This window comes from Mobula birostris, chromosome 18, assembly GCF_030028105.1.
Source record: "Mobula birostris isolate sMobBir1 chromosome 18, sMobBir1.hap1, whole genome shotgun sequence".
NCBI classification, from domain to species: Eukaryota; Metazoa; Chordata; class Chondrichthyes; order Myliobatiformes; family Myliobatidae; genus Mobula; species Mobula birostris.
The window spans coordinates 60,933,058-60,960,600 of NC_092387.1; the positions used below are offsets into that span (position 1 = coordinate 60,933,058).

At 45.3% G+C, this 27,543-nt stretch overlaps 1 protein-coding gene across 1 annotated transcript; it reads right to left on the minus strand.

Annotated features, from left to right (window-relative positions):
* Positions 1-124: 124 nt before the first annotated feature.
* On the minus strand, positions 125-27,543 carry LOC140211890 (neuronal acetylcholine receptor subunit beta-4-like). Its single transcript, XM_072282076.1, has 6 exons — positions 27,510-27,543; positions 13,564-13,709; positions 9,303-9,347; positions 9,104-9,213; positions 4,644-5,616; positions 125-253 (listed from the first exon to the last, which is right to left on the minus strand). Exons 3-6 carry the CDS (start codon positions 9,327-9,329, stop codon positions 125-127), a joined length of 1,239 nt encoding a protein of 412 aa, XP_072138177.1. The 5' UTR covers positions 9,330-9,347; positions 13,564-13,709; positions 27,510-27,543.

Genomic DNA, 27,543 nt, shown 5'->3' on the forward strand with positions numbered 1-27,543 from the left:
TCTTATGGTCTTGCAGATCTTTGGGGCGATTATTGAATGTCCTGCCTTCCTTGTGAAAAACAGTCAGTGGTTAAAAATTCGGCGAACAGAGGAAGTCCATGTGCAGAGGGAGAATGCACCTGTCTCAGTGGTGGTGTGCTTCGCAGAACGGTTGCAGAAATAATCCAACTGTCCCCAAAATGCAAACCACAATGAAGATCCAGAGGAACAGCCGGTCCACCACCATCGCTACATACTTCCAGTCTTCATTTACCTGGAAGGGAAGGGAATTTTCAGGTTGATGTTAATTTTAACTTGTATTATAGACTTATAACAAATGTATTTCTCTGGCCTTGAGAGTTTAGTATACTTCATTATAAGTTGGCTAAGGTCAGAATCTATCCCAATCTTCCTGCTGTGGAGGCCAAGTCAATGGGTATATTTAAAGTGGAGGTTGTTAGGTTCTTGATTAGTAAAGGTGTCACAAGTTACAGGAACAACACAGAACAACGAGAGGGGTAATAAATCAGCCGTGACGGGATGGCAGAGCAGACTCTATGGGCCGAATAGCTTAATTCTGCTCCTATGTCTTAAGGCCTTATGATCTTTACAGGGTTACTTGCTCAGCAGGTCAAGCAGCAGCTATGGAAATGAATAAACAGTCAAGTTTCAGGCCGAGACCCTTCTTCATTCCCATAGATGCTGCCCGGCCTGCTGAGTTTCTCCAGTATTTTGTGTGTGTTGCTTTGGATTTCCAGCATCTTCAGACGTTCTTGTGTTTATGGTTATTTGCCGTCCCAGTGGAAGTACTTACACGGTGACAGGTGACCTGAACTTAAATAGAAAATAAGAACACACAAAACAGGAACAGGAGAAGTCAACTGGCTCTTTGGCTGAGGATTATGGGAACTAGCGAAGCAGAGGAGTTGAGGCCAACATAGGTAAGCGGTGATCACATTGAATGTCAGGGTAGGCTTGAGGGGCCGAGTGGCCGAGTGTGTTCTTGAGCCTGCTCTACCCCTCAGTGACGGGTTGATCCATCCTTGACCCCAGCACCCCGCTATTCCTTGGCTCCCCTCAGATGCTGCCTGACTCCTGAGAGGTTCCAGCATTTTATTTCCGTTTCATCGTGTCCTTATCTTCACCCACACTCTGGTCCAACACTCTGTGACCAATCTCAGCCTCGGAGCTGAGTAGGGGTCTGGCAGAGAAGCTGGACCCCTCCTTGCCCCAGTCCTTGCTATGACCATGTGTGCAGCACAAGAAGAAGTCGTTGATGCCCGACTGGAATCCACTGGAAAAGCTGGCCTCCATTCTATCTGGAGGATTGTTGCATTGCTGTGGTAAGAAATGAGGCCATTTGGTCCATAGGGTCTTTGCCAGCTCAATGAATATGGAATATAGTACAGGACAGGAACAAGTCCATCAGCCCATGCATGGTCAAATTAAGCTCATCCCCTCTGCCTGCACATGGTCCCTATCCCTCCTTTCCCTGCATATCTGCTGCCTCTTGAAAACCACAATCAGGTTATTTCACTACCACTATCAACTATTCCAGTTATCCCTCATCTATCACTACGCTGTTAACACTTTTAACTACTTTTTAATAATGTAGACACTGGCTGGTATTTATGAATTTAGTCACATTTTACTCCATATCTGCACTTTAACCTCTAACTTTATGTTTTATATAATTCTTTATTCTTTCTAATTGTTGAATGTTGTTGTTTATTTGTTGCATGTCGTGCCCCGACCACCACACCACAGCAAATCCCTGATACATGTAAATGTACATGTCAAATAAAGTTGATCCTTGCTACCTAATTCCACTACTATCCCTGGCAGCACTGTTCTAAGCACCTAACACTCTTTTGTGTAAACTTTCCTTTAAGCTTTCCCCTCTCTCACGCTAGAGCTATGCTCCCGAGTATTCGGCAGCTCTGGGAGAAAGATACATTTCGATCAGGTCTCCCTTCAGCCTTCGAAGCTCCAGAGAGAAAAAAAAATCCAAATTTGTCCAACCCTCCCATTCCCCCGAATCCAGGCAGCATCCTGGTAAACCTCTTCTGCACCCTCTTCTAACCTCCACAGATTTCCTGTAATGGGGCATTGAAGATACGCACCCAATGTTTTTGGTACAGCTTCTTCCCTTCCACCATCAGATTTCTGAATAGGCCCTGAACCCATGAACATGGTCCACATCCTTCATGTAATGGGCTGTTGAAGACCCACAGTCAATGTTTCAGGAATAGCTTTTTCCCCTTTGCCATCAGACTTCTGAATGGCCCATGACACATGAACATTGCCTCATTTTTTGCACCCTTTTTACACTACTTGCTTATTTTGATATATACTCCCTTTTGTAACTTATAATAATTTATTGCACTGTGTTGTTTCTGCACAACACACGTCAGTGATAATATATCTGATTCTGATTCATATACCTACTTTGATAATAAATTTACTTTGAACTTTGAGGAAGCCATTCGGTTCTGCTCATCAACTGCTGGCTCCCAGTATGAGCTTCAGTTGTCATATTCATCCAATTCCTTACTAAATCTGGTGCTGAATCTGCATCCTGCACTGTGATAGATTGTGTGTCCTATTGGCCAATTACCTTAAATCAGCAGCGTCTGGTTCTGACCCTCCTGCCGGTGGAAGGAGATGGAAGTTAACTGTCGTGCTGCGATTGTCTCATGATCTGCAGTCAGCCTGGGACTGAAGCCAAGACCTTCTGGTGTATTGTAGGGAGAAATGCAGCATGGAAACAAGTCCTTCAGCCCATCGAGTTCATACCAATGACCAATTATCTGCTCATATTAATCCCACTTTGTGAGGTGGGAGACTTGGCGACCAGAGGGCTCAACCTCAGAAGAGAAGGATTTCCCTTTAGAACAGGTATGAGGAGAGATTTCTTCAGCATGAGGAGGGTGAATCTGTGGAATTCATTGTTATATATGGCTGTGGAAACCAAGTCACTAAGTATATTTAAAGCAGAGGTTGATAGGTTCTTGATTAGTAGGGATGTCAAAGGTTGTGGGGAGAACGGGGTTGAGAGGGATAATAAATCAGCCGTGGTGGAATGGTGGAGCAGACTTGATGAGCTGAATGGACAATTTTGCTCCTATATCTTATGGGCTGGGTGAGCACATGGCCAAGTGGTTAAGGCATTGGACTAGCTACCTGAAGGTCGTGAGTTCGAGCTCCAGCTGAGGGAACGTGTTGTGTCCTTGAGCAAGGCACTTAATCACACGTTGCTCTGCGACGACACTGGTGCCAAGCTGTATGGGTCCTAATGCCCTTCCCTTGGACAACATTGGTGTTGTGGAGAGGGGAGACTTACAGCATAGGCAACTGCTGGTCTTCAATACAACCTTGCCCAGGCCTGCGCCCTGGAGAGTGAAGACTTTCCAGGCACAGATCCATGGTCTCGCAAGTCCAACAGATGCCTTTAATTTTAATCTTATGGTCTAATTCAACTTTGCCCTCCCATCAGCCCTCGCCCCCAGACCCTACACCTCACTCACACTGTAGCAATAGTATACTGTGGCCACCAACCACAGGAAACTGGAGCACCCGGGGAAACTCAGAAGGTCTTAGAGAGAATGTGCAGACACCCCAGAGAGAGTGCCAGAGTTCGGGATTGAACTCAGGTCACAGGAGCTGTGATTCAGCAATTATATTACCTGAACTGTCTGTGTTGGTATCATCCACAGTACCTCCTGGAACTAGCCCATTGCTCGGGCACCCTGTATGCTCATTACAACATTAACACCAAAAGACGATAAGACAGAGGAGCAGAATTAAGCCATTCAGCCCATCGAGTCTGCTCCATTATTCCATCATGGCTGATTTATTATCTCATACTCCTGCCTTCTCCTGTAACTTTTAACACCGTGACTAATCAAGAATCTATCAACTCCCGCTATAAAATATACCCAATGATTTGGCAATAAATTCTACAGATTCTCCATTCTCTGGCTAAAGGAATTCTCCGAATCTCTGTTTTAAGTGGATGTACCACTATTCCAGGGGTTCCACAGACCCTTTGCTTAAGGTATTGGTCCATGGCTTTAAAAAGGCTGGGAATCGTTGCTCTGTTCTGAGGCAGTGCCCTCTGGTTCCGGACTCCCCCACTATAAGAAACATCCTCTCTGCATTACTGTATCTAAGGCTCTCAGTATTTCAATAAGTTTAAATGAGATTCTCCCTCATCCTTCTAAACTCCAGCGACTACAAGCGGAGAGCCAACAAATGCTCTTCCTACATTAACCCTTTCATTACTGGAGAGGTTTTCTCATGAACCTCTCCAATGCCGGAACATCTTTCCTCAGATAAGGGGTCCAAAAATACTCTTTCCAATTTCAGAATATCTCTTCCTTTCTGCTTATCTCCCTCTTTCTCGATCCCTCTCCCTCAGCCTTCTACATTTCAGTGAAAATAAAGTATATTTCTGCCCATGTCCTTCCTGCAGATTAGGGGCACTCCCTTGCTAAGGGATCTTGTGCCCCGTCAGTGGGGCAGGTGTGGCCTCAGCGTTACGTAGAAGAGGGGCACTAAGCTGGACTTTCTACCCAACTGTGTGACTCCAGAAGGAGACTGGGCTAATTGAGGTGATGCTAAAAGCAATATATCCACTTCAGTTCTAATAAAGCCACACTTACGCTCTGATTCTCATCGTCAGTTTTCACATGGTCTGCAATGAATTTCACCCCTTCGATGGCTTCCTGCAACTCCAGGGAAAGTTTTGCAGAAGTTCTTTGTCTCAAGTCTTGTCGGCAACTAAATCCGTCAGGTGCCTCTGTCACATTCAGGTCATAGACTTTGGAAGGCGTTGGGTTGATAAAGAAGGTCGAGTGTATGGTGTTCTCTTCTGGATTTGTGTGAGCAGCAGAGAGATTGTTCTTCCTGTGATGGGTCGACTTTTGTTTATTGCAGTTGTTTTGAGGCCTTTTAATAAACAGCAGGGTTGGAAGCCTCTCGAGGAACATGATCTTCACCCACTGGGGCATGGTGTGCGTGCTGGGGGAACGGTGGTGAATGTTCAGCACGCAGACACTGGTCACTATAGAAAATGTCACCAGGACCATAGTGAACATGAGGTACTTCCCAATTAGTGGGACATCTAAGGAGGTTGGTGGGACGATCTTAGAGATCAACAACAGAAACACAGTGAGAGCCAGTAACACAGAAATACACAAGGTCATTTTCTCACCGCAGGCTGATGGCAGGTAAAACACTAGAATAGCTAGCGAGGTTATCAGTATACATGGTATTATCAGGTTGATGGTGTAAAAGAGGGGTTTCCTCTTAATGATGAAGTCGTACGTCACGTCAATATATGATGGGTCCATTGGATTTGTGTTCCTTCTACCTGGTAGTGACACGATGTCCCACTCCCCGCTGGCCGTGAAATCATCCATGCTTGCACTGTCGGTTTTGGGGATGAGGTCTATTTCTGTGTGGTCGTAGGTCCAGGACCTGAATTTCATGGTGCAGTTCTGCTGGTCGAAGGGGAAATGCTTCACTTCGATCTTGCAGGCGCTCTTGTAGATGGCAGGTGGCAGCCAGTAGATGCTCCCATTGTTCCAAATGATGGCGTTGGTGTACAAGGAGATTTCATAGGTTCCATCTGCACTGTAATGAGAGAAAGATTTGCAGAAATGAAAAAAGAAGGAATGGGACATAATGGAGTGGGGGGGGGGATATTTACTTGACGTAGGTATATAACACATAAAGGATGGTGGGGTGTCTAAGATCAGAGGGTACGGCCTCAGGATAGAGGGACATTCATTTAGAACAGAGATGTGGAGGAATTTCTTTAAGCAGAGAGTGGTGAATCTGTGGAATTCATTGCTACAGACAACTGTGGAGGCTAAGTCATTGGGTATATTTAAAGTGGAAATTGATGGGTTCTTACTAATTAAGAGTGTCAAAGGTTATGGGGAGAAGGCAGGAGAATGGGCTTGAGAGGGTACAAATCAGCCATGATGGAATGGTACAGCAGACTCAATGGACAGATTGGCCTAATTCTGCTCCTATGTCTTACGGTCTAATGGTTTATAAAAGCGTATGGTAATAAATATTCCTCTAGTGCAGGGGTTCCCGACCTTTTCTATGCCATGGACCCCTCCCGTTAACCAAGGTTTCCATGGACCCCAGACTGGGAACTGCTGCTCTAGTGATTTTCCAACAGAGACCAGGTTTACTTTAACTAGTTCAGTGTCTTTTTAAAACATCGGAATTGAGGATTTTGCATCAGTGCGCTGGATGCTAATCACAGTACAATTTGTGCAAAATTCCTACATTCACCACATTACCCAAGGAGTAAGTAACCTTCATATGATGTGGTTACAATAATGGACATGCTGGTCTATCCTTTATTAGTAATGTGCAGTGTGAGAACAGTACTGACACAGAAATTACCCCACCCTTTTTGATCTCTTCTCCTCCTGCTGTACCCAGGCTTCACATCTACAATCATTCAAATCTCATTCACCCAGCCTGCTCCCATTCCACGTCCAATTCTGCAGCATTGCCAAACCCTAATAGTTCACTCACATCGAAGGCTTTTGCGCTAAATCGTGCAGTTACATCCCTTTGTCTTAAATCATTTGCAATACCAGAGGGCCATTGCTACACCACCATCATCTCAGGTTGGTAGAATCTCAGGTGGTGACGGGAGGGCGTACAGGAGTGAGATGTGCCAACTAGTGGAGTGATGTCATAGCAACAACCTGGCACTCAGCGTCAGTAAGACGAAAGAGCTGACTGTGGACTTCAGGAAGGGTAAGACGAAGGAACACATACCAATCCTCAGAGAGGGATCAGAAGTGGAGAGAGTGAGCAGCTTCAAATTCCTGGGTATCAAGATCTCTGAGGCTCTAACCTGGTCCCAATATATCGATGCAGTTATAAAGAAGGCAAGACAGCGGCTATACTTTATTAGGAGTTTGAAGCGATTTGGCATGTCAACAAATACACTCAAAAACTTCTATAGTTGTACCATGGAGAGCATTCTGACAGGCTGCATCACTGTCTGGTATGGAGGGGCTACTGCACAGGACCAAAAGAAGCTGCAGAAGGTTGTAAATCTAGTCAGCTCCATCTTGGGTATGAGCCTACAAAGCACCCAGGACATCTTCAGGGAGCGGTGTCTTAGAAAGGCAACGTCCATTATTAAGGACCTCCAGCACCCAGGGCATGCCCTTTTCTCACTGTTACCATCAGGTAGGAGGTACAGAAGCCTGAAGGCACACACTCAGCGATTCAGGAACAGCTTCTTCCCCTCTGCCATCTGATTCCTAAATGGACATTGAACCCTTGGACACTACCTCACTTTTTTTGAAATATACAATGTTTCTGTTTTTTGCATGTTTTTTAATCTATTCAATATATGTAATTGATTTACTTGTTCATTTATTATTATTATTTTCTTTTTTTTCTCTTCTCGACTATGTATTGCATTGAACTGCTGCCGCTAAATTAACAAATTTCACATCACATGCTGGTGATAATAAACCTGATTCTGATCATTCCCCCACTGGAACCTTCTGTTTCCACTCTGTCACATCTCTTTTGATCTCTTTGAACACAGAACAGTACAGTACAGGCACAGGCCCTTCTGCCCACAATATTTGCATTGAATCCATACGACCGTAAGAGATAGGAGCATAGTGAGGCCATTCAGCCCATCGGGTCTGCTTCGCCTTTCCATCATGTCTGATTTATTACCCTCTCAACCCTACTGTCCTGCTTTCTCCCCATAACCTATGACCCACTTCCTTATCAAGAAGCTGACAACCTCTGCTTTAAAACTACCCAGTGACTTGGCCTCCATGGCCATCTGTGGCAATGAATTCCACAGATTCACCACACTCTGGCTAATAAAAAGTGCATCTCAGTTCTAAAGGGGCACCCCTCTATTCTGAGGCTGTGTCCTCTGGTCCGACAATCCCCCACCATAGAAAACCTTCTCTCCACATCCACTCAGTCTGGGGTTTTCAATATTCAGTAGGTTTCACTGAGATTCCTCATGATTCTTCGAAACCTCCATGTGTACAGGCCCAGAGCCATCAAGTACTCCTCACACATTCATGCTTTAATTCCCAGGATCATTATTGAGAATCATGTCTGGACCCCCTCAATGCCAGCACACCCTTTCTGAGACAGGGGTCCCAAAACTGTTCAAAGTATTCCAAGCGTGGTCTGACAAACGCCTCATAAAGCCTCAGTGTTCAAATCTCTTTGAACATAGAACAGTACAGCAGAGAATTAGGCCATTCTACCCACAATGTCTGCGCTGAATCGATGCTGAATTAAAGCAATTAATTCTCTTCTGCCTATACATGATCTATACCCCTCCAGTCCCTGCCCCCAGCACATCCTTGGTTGCTGATGCAAACGACACATCTCACTCATGTTTTGATGTACCTGTGACAAACAAATCTGAATTTGAACCCGAACCATGTGCCTATCTAACAGCCTCTTAAATGCCGTTATCATATCAAAGACCACGCTCCCTGGAAACCTGTTGCAGGCACTTACTTTGTGAAAAGAAATTGTCCTGCACAATTATTTTAATTTTGCTTAGAGATACAACAAGGACCAGGACCCTCTGGCCTAACGAGCCACCCACCCTGCAACCAACCTATTTAACCCTAGCCTAACCACAGGACAATTTACAATGACCTATTAACTTACTAACCAGTATGTCTTTGGACAGTGGGAGGGAACTGGAGCCCCAGGAGGAAACCCACGTGGTCGCGGGGAGAATGTACAAACTCCTAACAGAGGGCGCCAGAATTGAACTCTGAACTCCGAAACTCTAAGCTGTAACAGCATCATGATAACTGCTACACTACCGTGGCGCCCCAACTTTTCCTTTACATCTCCTTTAAATGCCCCCACCCATCTTAAATGCATGTCTTCTGACATTTCCACCCTGGGAGAAATGATTCTACCTGCCTACCTTATCCATGCCTCTCACACTCTTATAATGTTCTCAGGTTTATGCTCAGCCTCTGTTATCCTTGGAGATTTAGACCCCATCCACCTCCCCGCAGGACCTTCGGAGCACAGTCCATCCCACTGTATCCATGGAGATGCTGGGCGTTGAGCTTACTTGTTATACAGGACGATGTCTGGCAGCCAGATGAGCTTGGAGTTGATCCTTAGCTTGCTGATCCCTTCAAACTCCTCGGGGTTCCACCTGAGCCGGTAATCCACCCACTCCTGTAACAAAGCACACGAGTGGAAGTGACCATCTCGGCCTGCTCAGTACGGACATTCCCACTTTCCGCAAAACGTGGAGGGTCACTCACCTGTTTTAACCAAACATTCGTCGTCATTACCTGTTCGCGTTCGTTCTAAACACAGAAGGGAGAGATCAGAGAATTAGCGTGAGGGTTTATACATGAAAGAAGACAATTCTGCATAACACCAGCAGGGCAGGGAAAGGGGTGCAACCCCATCTGACTCCAGATGGGTTCAGGAAGCTTCCCATGTGCAAAGACAACATTTTCTGATTCAGCAAGGAGTATTCTCAAATGTGTTGATAAACAACTGAGTCGCTGTGCACAAGAAATCACTTTATTAGAGTTGTATGAAACATGCAATATGGAAAACAAATGATTAATGAGGTAGCAGTACAGAGAACAAACAAGCTAATACATAGCAACACATACAAAGTGCTGGAGGAACTCAACAGGTCAGGTAGTATGGATGGAGATGAATGTTTCAGGCTGAGACCTTTCTTTGGGTCTAAAAAGGAATGGGGAAGATGCCAGAGTAAAAATGTGGGGAAGGGGGAAGGAGGTTAGCTAGAAGGTGACAGGTGAAGCCAGGTGGGCGGGAAAGGTAAAGCCGAGAGAATTGGACAGGAGATGAGCGTGGACCGTAGGAGAAAGGCAAGGGGTAGGGGACCCAGGGGGAAAGGATAGGAAGAAGTGAAGGGTCAGAATGGGGAATAGAAGAAGAGGGGAGGAGGAGGAGGGAAAAAATTACTGGAAGCAGAAGTTGGTATTCATGCCATCAGGTTGGACGCTACCTAGAGGCGTTGCTCCTCCACTCTGAGGGTGGCCTCATCTCGGCACAGGAGGAGGCCATGGATCGACATGTCGGAATGGGAATTATTATGTTTGGCCATCAGGAAGTTCTGTGTTTGGCAGATGGAGCGGAGGTGCTCGATGAAGCGTTCCCTCAATTTATGACGGGTCTCACCACTAGAGAGGAGGCTGCAATGGGAGCGCCGGAGACAGTAGACCATCCCAGCAGATTTGCAGATGAAGTGCTGTTTCACCCGGTAGGATTGTTTGGGGCCCCAAATGGAGGTAAAGGAGGAGGTGAGTAGACAGGTGTAGCCCTTAGGATCCTCGCAGGGTTAAGTGTTGGGAGGGACGAATGGATAAAGGAATAGCGGAGGGATCTGACATCCTCCCTGTACTTTCCTCCAATCACTTTAACATTTTTCGCCGTTGTATTAGCCATTTCCTCCCTGGGAAAAATGTCTACGCCTCTTATCACCTTATACACATCTATCAAGTCACCTCTCATCCTCTTTCGCTCCAAAGAGAGAAGGATTAGGCCAATCAGCCCAACAAGTCTATTCTGCCATTCCATCATGGGTTTAGTATCCTTCCCAACCCCATCCTCCTGCCCTCTCACCATAACATTTGATGTCCTTTCTAATCAAGAACCTATCAACTTCCACTTTAAAATATCCAGTGACCTGGCCCCCACAGCTGTCCGTGGCAGTGAATTTCATAGATTCACTACCCTCTGGATAAACATCTACAAATCTTTTTATACTGCACTGTGCTATTGTAGGGAGCACAGTGCTTCAGAACTTCCTGTCCTGTATCTCAGAGGACTTAGGACAAGAGCAGGCGGGAGAGTCTGGTCCAGCCATTGGCTCTGGCCAAACTGTTATACGATTGCTCCATATAGACACCAGCAGCACAGCCAAGTGGCTAAAATAAAATGGAGGTCTCCAAGACAAAATAGTGTTAGCCCAGTAGTGGGAACATTTTGAGAAAGTAAATAGAGCACAAGTCTACAGCTTTGAGAGTAGATCATGATGAAAACATGGTTGTCTGGGAAGGTGAGATCATTGTGCAGGTGTAGGTACAAAAGGGTGCTTTATCGTCGCAAGGTACTGCAGTAAGGTGTTTTGAAGGGTAAAAATGGGGGCAATTTCTTTGTGCAGGGTGGAAACTAGTCTTAGGCTAGGTCACAAGTGCCAGTGCTAAGAGTTGGAGAAGATAGGAATAAGGATGTTGAGGGGTGAGAGAAAGAAGGTGGCGTGAAAGGTTTCAGATTTGTGGTTCCCTCTGTCATTCAGCAGGTCAGCAAATTTAGAGGATGTCAAGTATTAGGGGATCCTACTACTGAATATATCTTTACCTAACCGCCATCCGCTCTCCACAGGAATCGCTCTGCAGAGAGTGGTAAACACTGCCCAGCTCATCACTTCCTCGCATCCTCTTCATCTTCACTGCGCATTGCTTCAGGAAGGCTAGCAGTTTCGTCAAGGACACCTACCACCCTGACCACTTTCTCTTCCCTTTTCTTCCTTCAGGAAGAAGAAACGGGCATTTGGAAACCCAGACAACCAGGCTCAGGAACAGCTTCTTCCCCACTGCTGTCCGACTCCGGGACAGATCTCCTCTTTCCCATCCCTTTCCCAGTGGTGCTGCCACATTCTCGGACCCTAGCTCTACCTTTTCCGTTACCGTCACTTCACCATTTCACTTCGCACTCCCCTGATTGCACTACGGTCATTGCACTGTTCTGTTCTGCCATCATCGCTGTAGTTATGGCTGTGATTACTATTACCATGTACACTGTTTTCTCCGTGAGCTTCAAATAAGCATTGCACACGAGTGTATATGCAAATAAAGTAATCAAATTCGGTGTAGGAGAGACACATATCCTAAATAAGGCTGGTCCTGTGCTCAAACTAGATTCAATAATCCCCTAAAGCTTCATATCTCCGGCCCCTTCCTTTCCAGTCCTGACGAAGGGTCTCACCCTGAAACATTGGCTGCTTATTCCTATCCATTGATGCTGCCTGACTTGCTGGGTTCCTCCAGCATTTTGTGTGTGCTCTTCATTAATCCCTTAAATTTCTAACCTTCACCAATCTTCTTTGTTCTAACACTGGTGGCCATGTCTCCCACTCTTAGGACCTTAGCTCCTCAAACCTCCACACTCCCTTTCCGCGCTGAAACTTATTTCTTTGACTGAGCTTTCGAGATTTAAGATCCAAGATTGTTTATTGTCATTCTTTGGTATACAGGTGTAAAAGAGAACGAAATGATTGCTCATATGGATCTGATGCAGCATTAAAAAAAAATCACAATAAACATAAAGAACATAATAAAAATGCAAACAAAAAACACAATATAAATATAAACGCAATCCTATGAAGCAAACCATATAAATAGTTGTTTGAGTGTGGCTGGGATACAAAGGCTGATTGTATGTACATAAAGTGATGCTGGGTGCAGGAATATCTGAACAGAAGGTGACTGACAGGAAATGATAAAATGATAAAGTGACTCTTGGCAACAGAAACTCTTCTGGGTAGCAGCAGGGCCTATGGAAACACAGTAGGACAGTGACTGTGTCTGTAGGTAAGCGGTATGGAGTGTAAATGTGAAGTGGCAATTCATGGGGGGAAGGGTGCTGAGGGACTGTAGGGAGGAATGGCTGATGTGGACGTAGTGATGGTGGGGTGGGTAACGGATGGAGGTGTTGATCAGCCTGACAACTTTGGGTGAGTAACTGTTTTTGAGTCTACCTGCCCCACCGTGGATACTGCGTAGCCTCTTCCTGGACGGGAGTGAGGTCCTTCATGATCTGGTTCATACTGGCCCATTGTAGTACCTCCTCATGTACACAATACATTTGATTTGATAATATTCCTTCAGATATCACTGTAGGGCAGCACATGCTTTACAGTACAGGCAACCTGTGTTCAATTCCCGCCACTACTTGTACAGAGATTGGACGTTCTCCCCGTGACCACAGGGGTTTTCTTCGGGTGCTCCAGTTTCCACCCACAGTCCAAAGGTGTACCAGTTGGTAAGTTAATAGGCATCCATTAGTCTCATGAGACCATGGATTTGTGCCTTGGGCGCAGGCCTGGGCAAGGTTGTATGGAAGACATGCTGCAAGTCTCCCCTCTCCACGGCACCGATGTTGTCCAAGGGAAGGGCATTAGGACCCATACAGCTTGGCACTGGTGTCGTCGCAGAGTAATGTGTGTTTAAGTGCCTTGCTCAAGGACACACACGCTGCCTCAGCCAAGGCTCGAACTAGCGACCTTCAAATCACTAGACGAACGCCTTAACCACTTGGCCACGCGCCAACACTGGTAAGTAAGTTAATTGGCATTGCAAATCATCCCGCATTTAGGTTAGGATTAAATCGGGGGAATTGCCAGGCAGCGTGGCGCAAATGGCTGGAAGGCCCAATTCCATACTGTATTTCAATAAATAAATTCTTAAAATAAATAAATAAACGTCCTACAAATGTTACATCAATGTTGATCTGTGCAGAATGAAGGATGGGTTGGCTTACCACATTGATGAGCTGTGCCAGTGAGACCTGGAAGACGATCGTGACAAGCTCAGAGTTGTTCTTAGCCGGCCGGATCAGCTTATTGTATCTCTCAGGGTTCAGGAGGTGGTTCAGCAGCTTCTCTTCAACCTCTGCACCAGAGATCCCTGTGGAACAGGAAACACTGCTTTAGGACCAGAGCAAAATTAGTTTCAGACTGATAGTTCTGCATCAATTCCAAAGCACAGATTATTCCCTGGTTAAGTTAAAATTAGCTTTATTTATCACTTGTACATCAAAACATACAGTGAAAAACATCATTTGTATCGATGACCAGTAGTGACGGATGTGCCGGAAGCAGCCCACAAGTGTTGCCATGTTTCCACCGCCAATGTAGCATGCCCATGGCCGATTAACCCTAACCAGTACATCTTTGTGATGTGGGAGGAAACCAGAGCACCCGGAGGAAACCCACGTGGTCTTGGAGAGAACATGCAAACTCCTTACAGGCAGCAGTGGGAATTGAACATCGGTCACTGTAAAGCATTATGCTAAACGTGACACCACCCAGTGAACAGCTAGAGGTCTTTCTGAACTCTTGGAATTGGAATTGAAATTGATTTATTTTTGTCACATGTACTGAGATAAAGTGAAAAGCTTGTCTTGCATACTGTTCATACAGATCAGATCATTGTATAGTGTATTGAGGAATAAAAAGTAAACAATAACAGAATTCAGAGTAAGGTGAAACTGCTACAGAGGAAATGTTGTACAGGTAGACAATAAGAAGCGAGATCATAACAAGATACTGTAGATTATGAGGTCAAACATCTTATCTCCTCTGCTTCCTAAGATCCTGATCTATGTTGCTTTAGGCTCAGAGATCAAGATGGACAATACAAGATTTGTGGTCACAGGGTGACCTGAGCTAGTTGGTGATTCACTTGGGCTGCCAGCTCTGGTTGGATGTGTTGCTGGAGGTTTCATCACATGACTATGTGGTGGTCAGTGAACTGGAGACCTGATTAATCATGCCCCAACATTACAACAAGTCCCACCATGCAGCTGGGGAAATTAAATTAAATTTAATTAAAAGTTAGTCTCAATAGTTGTAACCATGAAATGAGTAGCTCCTTGTACAGACCCATCTGGTTTACTGCTGTTCTCTAAGGAAGAAAACTTGTTACCTCTATCTAGGAGATGTAGTTGACTCGGAATTGTCTTCTGAAATGCCCCAATATTGGCGGGAGGAGAGATAGCAGTGCGCCGTGCGTGCACAGCCCTCCGGTGAAAATGATATCATATCCGTTAAATAGGGGCCGTGGACAATTCTGATTTGATGGAGACAGACGTGAGAAGGCACAGAGGAACATCTGCAGAAACTTCTGAAACGCCAGTTCGCTGCTGTTGTTACTGTGCGATCGAGAATCTTCCGGAGGGAAGGCTTCAAAATCCCCGGCTTTGCCTGCTGTTGGTGACCGAGATTGAGGTCAAATCGTTCGGATAGAGATGGTGCTCGGTACTCGGTGTCGGAGAGCTAATCGGAGGCTCGAAGTTTTTGGACGACTCAGAGTCGGACTGTGGTTGGACATGGCAGGGAGAGTTTTTCTTCCTTCTCCTGTCTGCGTGAGATGTGGGACATTTGAGAGACTTTGAACTTTTTACTGTGCTCATGGACTGTTCTTCATCAAGTTATGGTATTGTTGCACTGTTGTAACTGTATGTTATAATTATGTGGTTTTGTTAGTTTTTTCAGTCTTGGTCTGTCCTGTGTTTTGTGATATCACACCGGAGGAAATATTGTATCATTTCTTAATGCATGCATTACTAAATGACAATAAAAGAGGACTGCATGTCCTCATAATCAAAAAAAATCTAATATGATCCTTGGTCCAGAGAGTGGAAAGAAATTGTTTATCTTCTTCCAATAAGTTGGTGGCACATGCAAATGCAATGGCCTCTTGGGGGTCAACCAAAGGTGCTTTTCCTTTATAAAATTTGTTTTTTTACGATCCAAAGACAATTCTACTCCAAGAACATTGGGTACTGCAGTGCTACTCCATCAGTGAGCTACTCGTTGAGCGGAGTAGCTGGACTGGTGTCGGCAGTGGGGCCGGCTGAGGGGTCGAAGGGGTTGGTTGAAACGTCAAAGCGGTTGGCCAAAGTGTCGAAGAAGCCTGTTGGGATGTCGGAAGATCCTGTCGGGATGTCGGAGGATCCTGTCGGGATGTCGGAGGAGCTGGTCAGGATATTGGAGGATCCTGTTGGGACCTGTCGGGATGTCGGAAGATCCTGTTGGGATGTCGGAGGATCCTGTTGGGATGTCGGAGGAGCCTGTTGGGATGTAGGAGGATCCTGTCAGGATATTGGAGGATCCTGTCGGGATGTCAGAGGAGTTGGCCAGGATATTGGAGAATCTGGGTGGGAATATCTGAGGAGCCCGCTGATGTGTCAGAGGAGCTGGTTTGGGAACGGAAGAGCTGATCTGGCCGCAGACCGTGTTGCTGCCCGCTACTCAGAAGCATCGGAGTTGACACAGTTCACTGTGGAAGTTTGTCTCAGACACTCCACTTGCAACCGCAAGACTCTGTTGGACAGGGATCATGTAAGTTACCGCAGGCCTGTTACCCTTGTCTGGTGGAGGGACAGTCAACATGGGTGCTGTGTCGCCTCAGTTGTAGCGAGAACTAGGCCACAAGCCTCGGGCTTGCCTGCTGCTGCAGACCAGGTGAGCAACACAGAAGGACCACATTGTGGTTTATCTCAGCTGGGGCCTGGCCTTGCCCGTCAGTGCTGCCCTCCCATGTTCGAGTGGTGGAATGACAGACTGGTTTGTGTGCAGCTGTACGCTGCTGGGAGACTATACATTCCATTGCCAGACGTTGTCACTCAGGGTCTTGGACTACGTATATTTTATTTTTGTAACAGTGAATACGTTTCTTTGAATTTGTTACTCGCTGTTTTGAATGTTTTGCACATTGTCCCAGAGGAACGCTGTCTCGTTCAGCTGTATCTATGTATGGCTTGAATGATAATTAAATTTGATATGACTTGATTTGATTTTATTGGATTTGCCAGCGTCTTGGAAATACAAACTCTAGGGATGACCAGAAGTATTTATTTCACTTTATCTAATCCAGGTGATTGACCCGAGGGTGACGAGTGTGTAGGGTGGATGAGGCAAAAGAAAGACACTTTAAGTGCTAAATCCTGCATCTGGACCCTAACCCTGGACATGCAAAAGATGAGGGTCTAACAATAGGGTGCCAGCAGGAAGAAAAATGACCCCATCAGGAGGGATATGTGTCAGATGTGGAATATGTAGGCAGCAGGTTAGATGGGCACAAACAGAAGAGATTCTGCAGATGCTGGAAATCTTGAGCAAAACACATAAAATTCTTCTTCCCATTCCCATTCTGGAATGTCATGATGAGGCATCTCACAGGTCGGAGGAGCAACACCTCATATTCCGTCTGGGTGGCTTCCTACCTGACAACGTGAATATTGATTTCTCTAATTTCTCTCCCCTTCCCTTTCTCTCTCTTTCATTCCCCATTCTGACTCTCCTCTTACCCCTTCTCTTCTCTTCACTTGCCCATCACGTCCCTCTGGTGCTCTTCAACCTTCCTTTTCTCCCAGGTCTACTTTACTCCTCCCTCACGTTCCTTCTTCGTCAGTCCATTCCCTGATCCACCCATCATCTCTCTGCCTCTCACTTTACCTCCTCTCCCACATCACCCCTTCCCCCTCACCTGGCTTCACCTATCATCTGCCACCTTGTACTCCTTCCCCTACCCTCCCCACCTTCTTATTCTGTCTTCTTACCCCTTCCTTTCCAGTCTTGATGAAGGGCCATGGCCCAAAACATCAACTGTTTAATCCCCTCCATAGATGCTGCCTGATCTGCTGAGTCCCTTCAGCATTTTGTGTAGATTAGGTGGGTATCTGGTTCGGCAAGGATGATTTTGGCCAAATGGCCTATTTGCATGCTGTGTTACTATATGACTCTGTGACCCTAGTTATACATATTCAGTGCCTATAAAAATATTCACACCCCTGGAAGTTTTCATGCTTTCTTTCTTTACAACATTGAATCACAGTGGAATTAATTTGGCTTTCCTGACACTGATCAACAGAAAAAGACTCTTCTGTGTCAAAGTGGAAACAGATCTCTACAAAGTGATCTAAATTAATTATAAATATAAAAGACAAAATAATTGATTGCATAAGTATTCACCCCCTTCAAGTCAGTATTTAGCAGATGTACTTTAGGCAGCAATTACAGCCTTGTGTCTGTGTGAATAGGTCTCTATCAGATTTGCACATCTGGTCATTGCAATTTTTCCCTATTCTTCTTTACAAAACTGCTTAAGCTCTGTCAGATTGCATGGGGATCATGAGTGAACAGCCTTTTTCAAGTCCAGCCACAAATTCTTAATTGAATTGAGGTCTGGACTCTGACTTGGCCACACCAGAACATTAACTTTGTTGTTTTTAAGCTATTCCTGTGCAACTTTGGCTCTATGCTTGAGGTCATTGTCTTGCTGGAAAATAAATCTCCCCAGCTGCAGTTCTCTTGCAGACTGTATCAGGTTTTCCTCCAGGATTCCCCCGTATTTTGCTGCATTCATTTCACCCTCTGCCTTCACAAGCCTTCCAGGGACTGCTATAGTGAAGCATCCCCATAGTATGATGCCACCACCGGAATGCTTCACGGTAGGGATGGTGCGTTTTTGATGATGTGTGGTGTTTGGCTTATACCAAACATAATGTTTAGTCTTATAGCCAGAAAGCTCAATTTTGGTTTCATTAGACCATAGAACCTTCCTCCATCTGACTTCAGTGTCTCTTACATGCCTTCTGGCAAACTCTAACTGAGATTTCATGTGAGTTTTTTTCAACAGTGGCTTTCTCTTTGCCACTCTCCCATAAAGCAGATGGAGTCCGAGTCCATTCCTCACTACAGGAAGGATGTGGAAACCATAGAAAGGGTGCAGAGGGGATTTACAAGGATGTTGCCTGGATTGGGGAGCATGCCTTATGCGAATAGGTTGAGTGAACTTGGCCTTTTTTCCTTGGAGCGATGGAGGATGAGAGGTGACCTGATAGAGGTATATAAGATGATGAGAAGCATTGATCATTGATGAGAAGCATTTTTCCCAGGGCTGAAATAACTAGCATGAGAGGGCACAGTTTTAAGGTGCTTGGAAGTAGGTACAGAGGAGATGTCAGGGGTAAGTTTTTTACACAGAGAGTGGTGAGTGCGTGCAATGGGCTGCCAGCGATGGTGGTGGAGGCGGATACAATAGGGTCTTTTAAGAGACTCCTGGACAGGTACGTGGAGCTTAGAAAAATAGAGGGCTAAGGGTAACTCTAGGTAATTTCTAAGGTAAGAACATGTTCGGCACTGCTTTGTGGGCCGAAGGGTCTGTATTGTACTGCAGGTTTTCTATGTTTCTAAAGCTGCGACTGATGAAGCACCCAGATAACGGTTGTATGTGCAGTCTCTCCCTTCTCAGCCACTGAAGCTTGTAACTCCTCCAGAGTTGCCATAGGTCTCTTGGTGGCCTTCCTCACTCATCTCCTTCCTGCACGGTCACTCAGTTATTGAGGACAACTTGCTCTAGTGATCTTTTGTCTTCATAGTGTAGTTTTTGCCAGGATACCTTCTCACCAGCAGTTGGACCTTCCAGATACAGGTGTATTTTCATTACAATCAATTGAAACATCTTGACGGCACACAGGTGATCTCCATTTTGTTAATTATGTGACTTCTAAAACCAATTGGCTGCACCAGTGATGATTTGGGTCTGTCATATTAAAGGGAGTGAATACTTATGCAATCAACTATTTTGTGTTTTATATTTGTAATTAATTTAAATCACTTTGTAGAGATCTGTTTTTACTTTGACAGAAAAGAGTCTTTTTCTGTTGATCAGTGTCAAAAGAAGCCAAATTAAATCCACTGTGATACAATGTTGTAAAACAAAAAAACATGAAAACTTCCAGGTGGGGGGGGTGTGAATACTTTTTATAGGCACTGTATCATATATTTAAACATGTTAGAGCAGATGCACTCTTTGTTGCCTTGTTAATTCCAAAGATAATGTTACACAAATTTAACAAATTCCCTGCTTCCTCTCCCCCTTCAGGTCATGCTTCTACTTGGATGTCCCAATATTATTATTCATTATGATTAATGTTCCCTCTCATTGTTTTTACAATTGCACCAATCAACCATTGCTCGAAGCAGGAAATTTTTACACAGCCTGAAAACTCTGCAGCATACTATGAATACTAACATAAAAATTGAAAAATCACATACTTTTGATTTAATTTATTAATTGAAGAGTATAATGAATTATAAACTTTTTCTTGTCAGTCTTTATTCCAGCTGTGCAGTAACAAAGGCTATGTGCAAGGGGGCATTTCAGTTATTGCGTGGCCATGCAGCTGCGCCACTTGGATGAAAAGGTGCTTATTATTTTCAACTGGATTTTTTTTTCACATTAACAACTGCCAGTGGACTATTCTTGGAACATAGAACTTAGAACATAGAAATTTACAGCACATTATAGGCCCTTTGGCCCTCAATGTAACCTACTCTAGAGACTGCCTAGAATTTTCCTACCGCAAAGCCCTCCATTTTTCTAAGCTCCATGTACCTATCTGTGGTGTGTTCGTCCATCGTCGACGTTGATGAGGACCTCAACACCATTATGATGGTGTTGAGACTAGCACGTGATTTGGATTCAAGTGAGGGAGAGTTGCGCAGCGTCTTCCTCACTCCCTCTTCCCAATTCCCATCTGGATCCAGTGGCAAGACAGAGTCGAGACGGCTGGAGATGGAACTAGGTGCAGTGGATGACCAGGACATCTTCTGTGTCTTGTCCCACCCTACACGTTCCACAACACTCGCAGAGACTGCCTTCTTGACCGTTGGAGCTTCCATTGGTCTCATCCACTCAATCCGCCGGAGTCTGTCTTCGTATGCTGGGATAGACAGCTCCCTATCTCACCAAGGGTTTGAGACCCATCATCTACCCTGACCTGGTTTAGCCGGCTTGTCAAAGCCATTGCCTGGGGTATGGCCGCTGTCGAATGCAAACAGCTACGAGGAGCCACAGGTGAGAGCTGAGTGCCAGGTGGGGACCAAAGGTGGACTAACTGCCTTGAAAAGGATGCAACATGTTCCCCCACCAGAGGTGCTTCCCCTCACTGACACCCCATACACCCCAATGTACTATCTAAGAGGCACTTAAAAGACCCTATTGTACCCGCTTCCACCAGCACCGCCAGCAGTGATTCCATGCACCCACCACTCTCTGTGTGAAGAACTTACCCCTGCACCCTCTCGGTACCTATCTCCAAGCACCTTGAAACTATGCCCCCTCATGTTATCCATTTCAGCCCTGGGAAAAAGCCTCTGGGTATCTATGCAATCAATGCCTCTCATCATGTTATACATTTCTATCAGGTCACCTCTCATCCTCCGTCACTCCAAGGAGAAAAGGCAAAGTACACCCAAACTATTCTCATAAGATACGCCCTCCAACTCCGGTAACATCCTTGTAAACCTCCTCTGCTCTTTCTCAGTAGTATCCACATCGTTTCTGTAGTGAGGTGACCAGAACTGAACACAGTCCTCCAAGTGGGATCTGACCAAGCTGTAACATTACCTCACAGCTCTTGAACTCAGTCTCACGGTTGATGAATGCTAACACACCATACGCCTTCTTAACAACACTGTCAACCTGTGCAGCACCTTTGAGTGTCCTATCAGCACGGACCCCAAGATCCCTCTGATCCTCCACACTGCCAAGAGTCTTACCATTTATATTATATTCCTTCTTCAAATTGGACCTACCAAAATGAACCACTTCACACTTATCCAGGTTGAAGTCCATCTGCCACTTCTCAGCCCAGTTCTGCATCCTATCGATGTCCCACTGTAAGCCCTGACAACCCTCCAGGCTGTCCACAACACCTGCAATCTTTGTGTCACCTGCAAACTTACTAACCCAGCCTTCTACTTCTTCATCCAGGTCATTTATAAAAATCACAAAGAGGGGTCCCAGAGCAGATCCCTGCGGAACACCACTGGTCACTGACATCCATGCAGAATATGAACCATCTAGAGCCACCCTTTGCCTTCTGTGGGCAAGTTAATTCTGGATCCACAAAGCAAGGTCTCCTTGGAACCCATGCCTCCTTACTTTCTGAAGCAGCGTTGCGTGGGGAACATTCTTGTGGATTTAGATGAAAGGTTCCTTCACCAACCTCTGTGTTGATTCACAACTATTCAGTGGGCACACCTCATCAGAGATGAATGCTCCCAGTAAAATTTCATTCATTAATTTCAAAAGATCCTGAAAGTCAGAGGTTGCATTTCTGGTTGAGGAAGAACAGCAGGGAAAAACACTGAAATGTACACTTTATTAGGACACCTTATATATTAATAAATATATACAAATGACAGAGGGGGTGGCGTTGCTTTGTTGGTAAAAAATTAAATCAAATCATTAGAAAGAGGTAACATAGGATCGGAAGGTGTTGAATTATTGTGGATTGAGCTAAGGAACTACAAGGGTAAAAAGACCCTAATAGGAGTTGTATACAGACCCCCACAGAGTAGTAAGGATGTGCTGTACAAATTACAATGAGAGATAAAAAATGCATGTCAAAAGGACAATGTTACAATAGTCATGGGGGACTTCAATATGCAGGTAGATTGAGAAAATCAGATTGGTGCTGGATTACAGGAGGGGTGATTTCTAGAGTGCCTTCAAGATGGCTTTTTAGAGCAGCTTGTGGTTGGGCCCACTAGAGGCTCAGCTATTATGGATTGAATGTTATGCAATGAACGAGAATTGATTAGAGAGCTTAAGATAAAAGAACCCTTAGGGTTAAGTGATCATAATATGATTGAATTCACCCTGCAATTTGAGAAGGAGAAGCTAAAGTCAGATGTATCAGTATTACAGTGGAGTGAAGGGAATTACAGAGGCACGAGAGAGAAGTTGGCCAGAGTTGATTGGAAAAGAACACTGGCAGGGATGACGGCAAAGCAGGAATGGCTGGGATTTCTGGAAGCAATTCGGAAGGATTTATACATTCCAAAGAGGAAACAGTATTCTAAAGGAAAGATGACACAGCTGTGGCTAACAACAGAAGTCAAAGCCAACATGAAAACCAAAGAGAGGGCATATAATAGAGCAAAAATTAGTGGGAAGTTAGAGTATTGGGAAGCTTTTAAAAACCAACAGAAGGCAACTAAAAAAGTCGTTAAGAAGGAAAAGATGGAATACAAAAGTAAGCCAGCCAATAATATTAAAGAGGATACCAAAAGTTTCTTCAGATACATAAAGTGTAAAAGAGAGGTGAGAGTGGAAAATGATGCTGGAGAGGTAGTAATAGGGGACAATGAAATAGTGGATGAACTGAGTAGTCTTTTGCATCAATCTTCACTGTGGAAGATATTAGCAGTATTGTGGAAATTTCAGGTGTCAGGGGGCATGAAGTGTGTGAAGTTACCATAACTAGAGAGAAGGTTTTTGGGAAACTGAAAGGTCTGAAGGTAGATAAGTCACCTAGAGCAGATGGCCTACACTCTGGAGTTCTGAAAGAGATAGCTGAAAAGATCATAGAGGCATTAATAAAGATCTTTCAAGAATTACTGGATTCTGGAATGGTCCTGGAAGACTGGAAAATTGCAGCTATCACTCCACTCTCCAAGGAGGGAGAGAGGCAGAAGAAGGGAAACTATAGGCCAGTTAGTTTGACCTCAGTTGTTGCAAAGATGACGCAGTCGATTATTAAGGATGAGGTCTCAGAGTACTTGGAGGCACATGATAAAATAGGCCATAGTCAGCACGGTTTCCTCAAGGGAAAATCTTGCCTGACAAATCTGCTGGAATTCTCTGAAGAAATAACACACAGGATAGACAAAGGAGAATCAGATGATGTTGTGTATTTGGATTTTCAGAAGGCCTTTGACAAGGCGTCACACATGAAGCTGCTTAACAAGCTATGAACCCATGGTATTACAGGAAAGATTCTAGCATGGATAAAGCAGTGGCTGACTGGCAGGAAGAAAAGAGTGGAATAAAGGGAGCCTTTTCTGACTGGCTGCCGGTGACTAGTGGTGTTCCACAGGTTCTGTGTTGGGTCAAATACCTTTTACGTTATAGGTGAATGATTTGGATGATGGGATTGATGGCTTTGTGGCAAAGATTACAGTCAATTTGAGATAGGTGGAGGGGCAGCTAGTTTTGAGGAAGTAGAGTGTCATGGTCCAGTCCGTGGACTCCAGACTCCCTTGTTTCAGTTGGCACCTGATGCTCATCTTGGGGCTGGGAATATAAGTGGCCCTGGGATCCACTGTGGGGGCTGGTTTGTCTTGTCAGTATCCCCTTGGAGCAACCTGCTGGTGGAAGACTAGCGCAGCCATTTATGATCTCTAGGCCTGGTTGGAGGACCACTGCTTCTTAGAGCCTTGTTGTCTTTAGTTGGAGCAGTCATCATGGTATGGATTTGACTGTTTCTGGGGCCAGCTGAGTGGCTGTCTGCCACTCCGAGCTAGATATGGATTCGGCTGTTTCTGTAGACAGCGAAGGTTGCTGGCTGCCCTGAGACTCGGAGCTGCCCTGGATTGAGCTCCCTTCCTGTCCTTGCCTCTGTTTGGTAGGTCAGGCTGTCTTTGCTGTTACCCTGTGGTTGGATCTGTCCCTTCCCATCCTTGCCTCTGTTGGGTCAGCCAGACCACCTGTGCTGTTACCCTGAGGCAGGACTGTTCTCTTCCCCTCCCCATCTGACTCCCTGTCAGTTTCCTCAGCGGTTTACCTCGGCAGTCATCCCGGCCTGGTGTCCAAGGAAGGGGCCTGGCCCTGTGTCCTAGGAAGGGTCCTGGCCCTGTGCTCTAAGAAGGGGTGCCTCACCTTGCCCAGGGGTGCCTTGAAGAATCCAAGCCTCATCCAGTCCTGTAGCCACGTCATGTCTTTGCCTAGTTCTGGAGTCCGAGCCCGAGTCAAGACCCAGGTCCTGGGTCCTTGTCTAGTCTCTGGCTCAGAGTCCAAGCCCAGGATCCTAGTTCCCAGTCTCTTGTTCTGGTCCTGCTCTCCTAGCCTAAGTCTGTGTTCCTGTCCCAGCTCCTAGTCTATGTCCAGTCCAGTTCCCAGTACTTTGGTGTCTGTGTCTTGCATTTGAGTCGCCTTCAGTTTCCCCCCACCCCATGACATGGAGAGGTTATAGAAAGACTTAGTTAGATTTGGAGAATGGGCAAAGAAATGGCGAATGGAATACAGTGTCTGGAAGTGTATGGTCATACACTTTGGTAGAAGAAATAAGAGGGTTGATTATTTTCTAAATTATCTTCTGAAACTACTGATCTCCTGGGATTTTCAAGCACAACAGTCTAGAGTTTACAGAGAACAGTACCATAAAAGACTGCAGATGCTGGAAGTTTCCAACAACACACAAGGGAGCTGGAGGAAATTAGCAGGCCAGGCAGAATCTATGGAGGGAAATGGACATTCCACATTGCCTGTAGATTGGCCAGTTCATTCCCTTTTGAAGTCATTAATTGTTTCTGCATCTATCTATCCTCTGTAATACCAAGCTTCTCGCCCCCATATCCACCCTGTCACAAAGGTCACTAATTCCCACCTCTACAGGAGTGCTAATCTTTGAACTCGTTCAACTGAAACTCTTAACTCTGGGTATGTTTCCTTTGGGTTCAACCACTCCATCGTTCACCTGTCCAGAAAGCAACCTCCATGAAGTCAAGCAGTGCCGATTCTGACCTAGCTGGGAATGAGTCCTGATAACCCCTCACAATTTGTTCTCACTCATCAGCACTAATGCCCCATCCAACCACCAACCCCTCCCTCCATCCCTCTCTATCCTACAACACTGCCTTTCCCCTGTCCCTGCCTCTTGTCCATCCTCTGCTTGCTTCACCCATCTGTGGTGGCCGACACTCGATGTCCAAGCCTTGGGCTCAGGAGAGCCCCCTCTCAATCTCTGCAGCTCTCAGCTGAGAAGCCATTCCTTGTGAGCAAGCAATATATATTTTTTCCTTATAGAAAGCAATCTCCTTCTTCAGTTCAGCATCAGGTTTTGTCCTGTTACAATGTTAGGAAGCCCCCCCCCCTCATGTTCCCTTGCCTCGACAGTGGAGGTAAATAAACACTGTTAGTGACACACCCATCTCCAGGCTTCGGGAGAGACTCTGACCCCTACATCTTTGCCGGAGAGACATACAGAGGTTTTTTTTTCCCCTCTTGGGAACTGCTCCTTAGGGTGGAGTGTGAAGGAAATGGTATAGCAGCTGTTCACACAGTAGAAAGCACTGAACTGTCCCTGGAGACTTGTAAAACCAAGTTGTGAGGTATGGCACACTACTTCACAACAACAAAAAACCCAGTAAAGGCTGATTAAAAATATGTTGAAAGATTGTGTGGCTTTTTAAAGCTGAAAAGCAGAACAGTTGCTTTCTTAATCACATCTCGAAGTGATGGGTATGATGCTGGTACCATCTTAGGCAGACTTGAGCAGCCAGTAGCCAGCAGTATAAGTATTCTGGAGGTTTTTTGACGTTACGAGCTGTAAATGCCAGTGTAAGCAGTTCCCAGGGTGTGAGTGATGTGAGAGCAGAGTTTGTAATGCGCAGTATCATATTGGCTTCATCGCCAGGGATGGAAAAATGAAATCATCTCTCTCTACACATATGCAGAAAGGTATTGGAAAAGGGCTAGTAACATCATGAGGGATCCCACCCACCCTACCCTCATGAACTATTTGTCCCACTCTCATCAGGGAGGACGTTATGTAGCACTCACACCAAGACCACCAGACTCAAAAATCAGTTACTTTCGCCAAGCAGCAAGGCGGATCAACACCTCTACCCCCGTCAACCACCATTACTTTATCATTTCTTATCAGTCACCTTATGTGCAGACACTCCTGTGCCTAACTTCTCTTTGTGGACATACAATCAATCTACGTATATAAGCTATCGTATGCATTTATACTTATTGTGTCTTTTTATTATTTACGTGCTCTTTATGTTTTGTGGTATTTTTGTGCTGGATTGGATCCAGAGTAACAATTATTTCGTTCTTCTTTATACTTGTGTACAGGAAATGACATTAGACAATCTTTATAACTCTCTCTCGTACACACACACAAACATGCGGACACAGTGCTCTGTATCACTCAGATCAACTCTGGCCAAAGCCAAGAGTCAATTTCAAGTAAGGGACTTGATATCAAGCATTTACGTAGCCGCCTCTTTCATACAGGGTGATATATTCGCCCTAATGCAAAAGCATTTGGGGAAGAGGCAGATAGCCATCTTCCACCACTCCGACTGAATGCAATACACATCTCGGTCGGCTGTCCAGGCATTGCCACTGGCTTTTTAAATTAATGCCAATCTCAAGTTAAATGCAGGGTTAAATATTCTTGATGAAGGTTCTCGGCGGTAAGCGTCGACTCTTTATTCCTTTCCGTACATGCTGCCTGGCCTGCTAAGTTCCTCCAGCATTGTGTTGTTCTGGATTTCCAGCGTCTGCAGAATCACTTATGTGTAAAATAGTTCGCGTTTCAAACTGGTTTTTGAGTCGCCGCCGGATTCTGAGCTGCCTACACCAATTCTCTCCTCCATAAGTTCTACATCCAAGCACTGACATCGGACAGTTGTTCCCCTCCTTCACCCTCTTTACAAACTGCCCACACATTGCAATAAAAACCTTTCGCTATTGACCCCCGACTATAACGCCCCAAAAAGGAAGTGGACAATGCCCCCGTTGCAATAGGACTTGAGGATGCAACTCCGACGATATGCACTTTGATATAAATTAGATCCAGTCTCTCAAAACTCTTTAATATGCAGCGGCGGATCTGCTGCATACATGCCCTCCGGCTAAATTTAACCTGCTAAAAGAAGATGTAAATGGTATACTTACTTGGTACAGTAATTAGCAGGCAGAGAAAGAGCAC